This window comes from Anastrepha ludens, chromosome 3, assembly GCF_028408465.1.
Source record: "Anastrepha ludens isolate Willacy chromosome 3, idAnaLude1.1, whole genome shotgun sequence".
Taxonomy (NCBI): domain Eukaryota; kingdom Metazoa; phylum Arthropoda; class Insecta; order Diptera; family Tephritidae; genus Anastrepha; species Anastrepha ludens.
This window is the reverse complement of record NC_071499.1, coordinates 112,090,566-112,099,027: the sequence shown is the minus strand read 5'-3', so window position 1 is coordinate 112,099,027 and position 8,462 is coordinate 112,090,566. Positions and strand designations below refer to the sequence as shown.

The 8,462-nt window shown below is 36.6% G+C and overlaps 2 protein-coding genes across 3 annotated transcripts; both read left to right on the top strand.

Moving 5' to 3' along the window:
- Positions 1 to 796: 796 nt before the first annotated feature.
- On the top strand, positions 797 to 1,362 carry LOC128858804 (uncharacterized). Its single transcript, XM_054095310.1, has one exon. It carries the CDS (start codon positions 958 to 960, stop codon positions 1,291 to 1,293), a length of 336 nt encoding a protein of 111 aa, XP_053951285.1. The 5' UTR covers positions 797 to 957; the 3' UTR covers positions 1,294 to 1,362.
- A 347-nt stretch (positions 1,363 to 1,709) lies between these two features.
- On the top strand, positions 1,710 to 7,594 carry LOC128858803 (uncharacterized). Of its 2 annotated transcripts, XM_054095309.1 has the most exons (9): positions 1,710 to 1,727; positions 1,911 to 2,107; positions 2,182 to 2,283; positions 2,341 to 2,738; positions 2,796 to 3,484; positions 3,617 to 4,177; positions 4,240 to 4,806; positions 4,867 to 5,442; positions 5,495 to 7,594. In XM_054095309.1, the coding sequence occupies exons 2-9, from the start codon at positions 2,012 to 2,014 to the stop codon at positions 5,614 to 5,616; spliced, it is 3,111 nt and encodes a 1,036-aa protein (XP_053951284.1). In that variant the 5' UTR covers positions 1,710 to 1,727; positions 1,911 to 2,011; the 3' UTR covers positions 5,617 to 7,594. The 2 variants fall into 2 exon arrangements, with proteins under 2 accessions (XP_053951284.1, XP_053951282.1); XM_054095307.1 differs by lacking the exon at positions 1,710 to 1,727 and having other exon boundaries at positions 1,734 to 2,107.
- The last annotated feature ends 868 nt before the right edge of the window (positions 7,595 to 8,462 follow it).

The following is an 8,462-nucleotide window of genomic DNA, read 5'->3' as shown; positions in this document are numbered from 1 at the left end:
CAGCATCGGGTAGCATTATATTTTCCAGTATGGCCTTGAACTCAGCTGCTGGCATTTAATAAGTTGTGTGTAACTTTAGTCGGCAATGGATGCATTTGCACGTGACTTCCAATCATTAATGGCCGGGTTCAAAATCCGCTATCGGCACGAAACACAAAAATAATAATAAAGGGGTTTGTTTCAATAAAGATCGCCCCTCGGCAAGTAATGGCAGACCTCATAGTGTAAGTCCTGCCAAGTCCTGCTACTTCGTCAGTATTTAGACAGTAATTTATACGAATATTTTATTTTGTTATGTCAACAAAGCGACCGTCAAGTCGGTTTTACATTTAATGGAACATTCCGGATCTTTTTGCGGACATGAACAATCAAATCAGTAAAATTACCCAAGTCACATCGGTAAGGTACCAGGAATAGAGCAAAAACAACATTGGCGTTTTTATTTTGTTGTTGCTCAAATTTCCTAGACAACAAATTTTGACAATTTAGCGAATATGTAAAATCATAAAAGAGGCGAATTAGTACCTCGTTCATGTACCTTAACATAACTCAAAATTTGGCGGATATTTTATAACGTTACAACGATGAATGAACGACATACATTTAGTTGCGTCAGGGTCTCATTATTAAATTACGATGTTTGTTTTTTTTTAAATATATACAACATTAGAGTCGTCTTATTCGAATTATTATATTTAGTTATTCTAATAAACCCACCTTGGTAACAGCGTAACGATTATCGTTTTCGTTAATTTCCTCCCATATTGAATCACCCCATATATGCTTATTTTGTTGGTCCGTATAAATTACCTAAGATGATGTTTTACGCATCAGCTGATTTCTGAATAGAAATACCGAACATTTTTATTGTGTGTTGACCAGCACGTTATACTAAGTAATTTTATTTGATTGAAATATCTAAATTCAGTGAAAAATATTCTTGCATTCTTATATGCAATGGCGCTCTTTGAGATAAAATGGTTACGTCGTTGGATACGCAAGCATACAAACCCAATACCAATGGATAGTGCAGAGCTCTGGAAGAGACGCTTAAGTGTCGGTTATGCGCTACTCGCATGGAACGCTTTCGGTTTCGTTTGCTACATGGTGTTCACCGGTCGCAACGATTGGGCGAAATATTATGGTCATAAAAGCGAAGAGGAAGCAAAACTAACACCTGCACAACAATTTGCAACAAAACTGAACGTTGACAGGGGGAAAATCATACGTTTCTCAGGATTAAAACGCGTTGGCGAGGAGGAATTCGATAACAAAGCTAGAAAATCAGAATAAAATAAGTTGTATATCATAAATTTATCAAGCGAAGAATATGAAATTGTGCAGCAGCTGACTGCAATTTTATGTCAAGTTTGTTTTTATTTTGATAAGCATGTGTAATAACGAGCTGTCAGCCTACGTTTTGGAACAGTGTTGATTCTTGTTACGCTGCTTGTACATTACGATTAGAAATTGAGAGTAGTGAATTTTAACAGCAATATACTCGTACTGGTTTTAAAATAATAAAAATTTGTTAATAAAATTCCAAAAATATTAAAGATTTTTATTGTTCCGTTTCGAACTTTTGAAATTTAAACGAAGTACTAAGAATAATATGTGAACAAATTCGTATTAGCACCATTGTGTTCCGAATCACAGATGTATGTACCGCGGCTGACTGTAATGTTTGACAGTTCTTATTTATAAAACGGCGGCAAAATTAATTGATTGTAGGTAGCACACCGCCTTCTGCGAGGGAGCAAAATATATATTTTCTGTGCATAAACGGGCATAACATCCTTGAAAGCAAAACTTTAAAAACGTTTTTATTATTTGTATATAGAAAGTGTTAATTTGGTAAAAAGCGAAGCAGCTTAAGAACAAATCTCTCAAAATTTATACGGTTTTCTCAGCAGGGAAACGTAAATTTGGAATTGGCAGCAGTCCTTCATTTGGCTCACTTTTCTTTACAATTTAACTAATATTAACAAAATTTCTAAAGCTAAATGTAAACATGAAGTGTGAATTGTGCGATTCGGAACGTTGCAATACCATTGAGTACGGAGAATTTCTTACAAAAAATGGAAAAGGTGTGCATACGAACTGTCTGGTAAGAATATAAATACATTCGTATATAATATATGGAAAGATGACTATAATTTAATTTTTATTATATCAAAATAGTATTTGTCTTCGGGCTTAAGGCAAGCTGGTCGCGAAAGTGAGGGCTTTCTTGGATTCCTACTCAAGGATATTGCAGCAGAGCGAGCTCGCGTCTCTAAAATTGTGAGTATACTTTCAATAAAAATTTTACGTTTTCTAATTCCTGACTGCTTCGTACAGCAATGTTACTATTGCGGAAAAATGAGAGCCAATATCGGTTGTTGCGAAAGTCGTTGTCACCGTAGCTTCCATATGATTTGTGGCATCGAATGTGGCGCTATGAACCAATTTCTACACACCTTCCGCTCCTTTTGTAACCGTCATGTACGGAAAGTGCAAGCTCGCCCAAAACCAGATGATAAATGCTGTATTTGCTATGAAAACATCTTCAATGAAAACGAACGCTTTAGGGCTGTTAAAATGATTCGTGCACCATGCTGTCGGAATGGTTGGTTTCATAAAATTTGTTTGCAAAAATTTGCTAAAAGTGCTGGGTATTTCTTCAAATGCCCCCTCTGCAATGACTTGCAGAAGTTTAGAGAGAGGATGTCTAGTTGGGGTATTTTCGTTCAAGACAAGTGAGTGAATAATTGAAATTCTTTTTTCTTATATAAAAACCTATATTTTGTTTTTAGAGATGCCGAATGGGAGATGGTGCCCAATGCGTATGCCGAACTGCTTGAGAGGCCAGGTGTATGCGGCGCGAAGATTTGTAATAATGCGGACGGCCGCAGTCAATGCAATGACTTAAACCCATTCCTTTACTGTTCAACATGTGGGTCTGTTGCGCTACACCGGCGTTGTGTACCACAAGGTAGAAGCAAATTTGAATGTGACAACTGCAAGCAAGTCTTGAAGACTGATAGTGGGAGTGAAAGTATACGTTCAAAACAACAGCATTCAGGTGAAGTTAATGGGCATACAAAAGATGGGACCGAAGATGAAAACTCCGATGTGGATGTTTGCGACGATACTGATAAAGAAATAAGCTGCAATAACCAAGAAGAATCTGATGATGAGGACATCGGACGACCCAATATTAAACAGAGAACCGCATTACAAATAACGAGTGCAGCCGAAGAATCAACTGTAGATGATGTTGAAGACCTGGTAATACTGGGAAGCAGTCGCAGAATGCCAGCAAATAAACGAGATATAATCGATCAAGACAGTGAAAGTGATAGCGATTTTTCGAGCTGCAAAGATAAGCAACTGAGCTATAGTGGTGATGAGGCTGACTGCAGTGAGAACGAAGGGCTGGTAGACAGTTTTGTGCAGCAACAAAAAACGCCAAACTCGCGTTATCATAAAACGGATATAGGGGGTAATTACAAAAACAAAAATCAATTACATATATGCAGCGTTAAAAAGAAATATATGTAACATAAATATAAACACATATATATGTATATATTTATATATATGATATATAGGTATACATTTGTTTTTTTTTTAGATACAAATATTATATCGAGTAGAAGAACCACACGACGCATCCAGATGAGGTCCAATAAAACAACGCAAAGTGGAGAAGGAGTTAGCGCTCTAAATGTATCTTGTATTGGACAACGAACTCGTCGTAGGTCCACTGCAATGCGCTTAACTCCACTGAACGAGGAATTTACTACTGATGATGTCAGCTCCACAAATTCATATCAATCTCTTAAATCCACTCAGGTATTACAATACGACGATGAGCATAACTCTAATGACGAGACGGCGAGTATAAATGAGGAAAGAATACCCAGTATAGAATCTACAATATTAAGTACCACGAATTGTACGCAAAGTGACGGTGACGAAAAAAATCATAATGACACAAATGTAGACCGTGGCGTGCTGGATTACTTCTATACACTTTTGCGCGAAGTAAAACAAAGCAAAAGTATGGATCATCTGAATACTGCGAGTGCGTACGATGAAGAAGCTGATATTGAAGTTAAGGGAATAGTTGATATGAATGTTAAAGAAAGACAAGGGAATAACAGAAGTGTTCGACACAAATTGGATAAAAAAGGTAATTAGAAAAAGGTGACATTTCATTTATGTGCACATAATTTTTATTAATTGTAATTTCAGACACTCACAAACATTTCGAAAGTAACGAAGCCAATTCCTTACACATAAATTGCATAGCTAACCGCACGCGCCGCCGCTCTTGGCCCAATATGGAAAGCACACAAAATCAGCCACTATTTGTTAATCATGCAGAAGTCGCACCCGATAATACATGTACTATTAATTCTGGTAGTTCAAGCCAATCATCTCAAAGCCAAGAGGTATACGTTAGTGAAAAAAGCAAAGTGCGCGATGGGTTAAAAAGTAATTGCAAAGCAGATCGTACAGGTCGCTTTTGCAGTGAAGTTAATGCCATGGAAACCATTAACGAATTGGATGTTGATGCGGAGGAGCAAAACACAATAACGGATGTGTCTTGCATAGCGAAGCGCACTCGCAAATCTTTTTCGCTCAAACGCGCATCTCATAATGGCATAGTCAGCGATAGCAGTGCAACGGATCACACAAATTATATAGCCAAAACCAGCAACTCAACTACTAGTTCGACTGAATCGTTTAAATATTCTACATTTTTTGGTCGTAGTTTTGAATACCTCAATGGGAGCGAGGCAAGCTGTAAAGAAACCGGTAAGAAATAAACTAAAATTTAATGAAATTTATTATTTTATACTCAATTATCTGTCATAGCAAAACGGCGGAAACGTTTAAATACAATTACTGATGAAGTAGCAGCAAAGCAAAGTGCACAACTGGCACAGAAGCGGAGAAGCACTTTTGATACACCCAAGTCATCAAAAATTCCTGCACTAAGTGATGCTGAAAGTGAGTCTGAAAATAAGAATATATTCGAACTGAGTTGTATAGCAAATAGAACGCGCCGAATGTCAGCCGACAGGAAAAATGGCAAACAAATTACTGCTGGAAGTAAAAATAAAGAAGCTGATAACGCACAAGCTGCTCACATAACCTCAAAGCTATTCAATGACTCGCCTCATCATCATAAATCGAATGATATTATGACCATTACATCACCATCGGCTAACTCATCAGCATCTATCGTTTTATCATCGGGCTCCAAGCGTGGTCAACGCATACGCATGCGTCCACGTCGTTTTCTTTATAGTGACGACGATTGGGACAGTGTTAAATCAAATGTTCTAGACTCGCCAATACCTAAAATGCTAAGCTATTCAAATATAATGGAAATGAATGATGCTTACATAATGCCAAAATATGTGCGTGTCAATGGAAAACTGAAAAGGGGTAAGTGGACAATAGTGAGGCTGTAAACAAAATGTAATAATTTTTTATTCAGTTCCAACAGAAACTCTTCCGCAGCAGCAAACACTTGACGCTAAAACGCATTTCGCCCGAAGCTATAATCTACTTTTACATACCACAAATGATAATCACCACACCAGCACCAGCAGCACTTAGTCGCACAGACAACTGTTGTAGTCAACATGCATTTCTCAACAATTTCAGCTTAAACTCCCTTGCGCTCACGTAGACCCATTGCTTGCAATATTGTGAATCCATCCCATATAATCATCGTTTACTTGGTAGTAGATTATTATTATGTTTTATTATTATTATTATTTAGTGACTGGTATGAATACCAGTACTAAAATTATGTTTGAGCATTGGCTGCAGAGGCCATCAGCTCTGTGTCGTCTGTGGGTGTCTGGATTATTTGTTATATTGTCATTTCGATAGTTTTAATGAATTTTGCTTAATTTAATTTAAGTTGGCTTATAAGCCATCTATCATGAAGGTTAGAGGTCTGTCCGTTTGTTGTTTATGATTGAAATTTTGAAGCTGTGGATGAGCGCAAATGACAATTTTTTGTTTAACAAAATGGTGCGTTGCTAGTCAACCTACGAACCAAGGCGCATTCATTAAAGGTGAACAAACAACAACAATGCTTTGTACGTTTGCTTGTCAGCGCAAAGTATTGGCAAAGTGGAAAACAAAGAATGCATTCGCCTAGTTTCATTCTGTGCTGACAGTCACATGGACACAGTGAAAAAAAAAAAAACAAATCAGCTGATTTACCGATACCACCCAAGAGGGATAGAATATACGATTGCGTCTTCCGCATGCGCCGTGTCGTAAGAGTCCACCATATATGTATGGGGAATGTTTATGCTGCTACAACAACAACAACAACCAAACACAAGAAATTATACGCAGCGTCTTCTGCATAAAAACGCAGAAAACTACATTTGGAGGCTTTATATTCATTTGTTTGTTTTGTATTGCGAAGGGAGCTGCCGTCTGAGTAAGGTAACTGTTTTTAATGGCGCCACCTTCAGTACTCAATTCGCCTTGGATACCACCTTTAATAGATTCGCCTTGTTACGAACATATTTTTGTGAATGTTGTGTGCGCCAGGAAGCGGAAGGAAGAGAGCGAATTATTTTTTTTAAATGTTTAATGTTTTGGTTTTTTAACCTGGAAATCAGCAAACATACAGATTTTACGTTTAAGTTTGGATTTAAGATTCATATATTTACTTTCTAATTGCATTTCAAAATCTTGGAATGAAAACTTACTCGATTTCGTTTATGAAAATCTTCAGAGCAAAGAAGTTGCGAGGTTTTACAATCTTTTCATGAATGATTGTGCCAAAATGCACTATTGTAAGCAAATCATTACTCAAATGTAGAAATTGATTGTTGAATTATAAAATAGTTATAAATTATAATTTTCTGTAAAATACAGGGTGGCTGATGAATTTTGCTACATTAAGAAACTCAAATAACTTTTTTTTTAGTGTATGGAATTCATTTATTTATTTTTTCAAGTTGAAGGTCATTAAATTTTATTAAATGTAGCTTAACTAGTTTTAAAAATAATTGAATTTAAATACCCCCCATGCTCGTTGACACAAGTGCGGCATCTTAGTAAAAAGTTGTTCATTGCTGCTTTGAGAGTTGCGACAGGAATAGCCGCAATTGTTGCCCGAATGGATTGTTTTAGTTCATCCAAATTTGTTGGTTTTGTTTTATAAACTTCTTGTATACATAAACCCCACAAGAAAAAGTAAGGTGCAGTAAGGTCAGGCGACCTGGGGGGCCAACGAAATTCGGAGTTTCTTGAAATCAGTTTATTGGGAAATTTTCGTCGCAACTCTGTCATAACAGTCTGGGCTATGTGAGACGATGCCCCATCTTGTTGAAACCACACAGAGTTGAAAGGAATTCTCTTTCGGCGTAGTTCTGGATAGAGAAATTCTTTCAGCATTTTCAAATAACGGTCTCCAGTAACCGTAACGGTGTGACCATTTTCTTCAAAAAAATAAGGCCCGACAATACAGCGTGAAGAAACCGCACACCACACTGTCACGCGAAGAGGATGCAATTCCGTCTCGTGGAGTATCTGTGGGTTAGAAGTACTCCATATTCGATAATTTTGTTTGTTCACATTGCCGTTTAAATCGAAATGGGCCTCATCAGACATGAAAAGGCAGTTTAACATGTTTTGGTCTTCTTCCACCATTTGCAGGATCTTCTGGCAAAATTCCAAGCGAATCTGCAAGTCTGCTGCATTCAGTTTGTTAACCATTTGAATTTTGTAGGGAAATAAGTCTAAATCTTTGTGCATTATTGTTTGCAAAGACTGTCGGCTGACACCAAGTTGAGCAGATAAGCTTCTTGTTGAAACCCTTGGATTGCTTTGTATAGCTGCAGCTACAACAGCGATCGTTTCCTCCGTCCGAACTGGTGGGTTTCGATGATAAGGCCTTCTTGCGACTGTTCCTTGCTCAGCAAAATTATTCACCAGTCTCATTATGGTCCATCTGCTCGGGGGATCGCCGCCAAACATCCGCCTGTACTCTCTCTGTACCAAAACTACGGACTCCAGTGCGTGATAGCGGCGGACTATCCAAATTCTTGTTTGCGTGTCCCAGTTATCCATTTTAATAAATTTTAAAGATCAATCTGCAAATTAAAACAAAAATGGAACAGATAACTTAAAAAGAAAAAAAGTTATTCAATTTTTTTTTTTGGTAGCGGCTTTCATCAGCCACCCTGTATTAATTAATTTTCTTTGTTTTTAATTACAATAATTTTCTTTTTTTTAATTTATTTTCGTTTTTGATTAATTTTTTTTTTAATAAATTTTTTTAAATTCCATTTTTTTAATTAATTTTCTTTTTTTAATTAATTTTCCTTTTTAATTAATTTGTTTTTAAAATTAATTTTCTGTTTTTTGTAATTTATTTTCTTTTTAAATTAATTTTCTTTCTGAACTAATTTTCTTTTTTTAATTAATATAGT

What these genes read in the sequence shown, in the direction of transcription:
- LOC128858804 (XM_054095310.1), top strand. Translation starts at nt 958, where the DNA reads ATGGCGCTCTTTGAGATAAAATGGTTACGTCGTTGGATACGCAAGCAT.
- LOC128858803 (XM_054095309.1), top strand. Translation starts at nt 2,012, where the DNA reads ATGAAGTGTGAATTGTGCGATTCGGAACGTTGCAATACCATTGAGTAC. An exon ending in GTGTGCATACGAACTGTCTG is followed by an intron (nt 2,108 to 2,181) that starts GTAAGAATATAA and finishes ATATCAAAATAG; the next exon opens with TATTTGTCTTCGGGCTTAAG. An exon ending in GAGCTCGCGTCTCTAAAATT is followed by an intron (nt 2,284 to 2,340) that starts GTGAGTATACTT and finishes TGCTTCGTACAG; the next exon opens with CAATGTTACTATTGCGGAAA.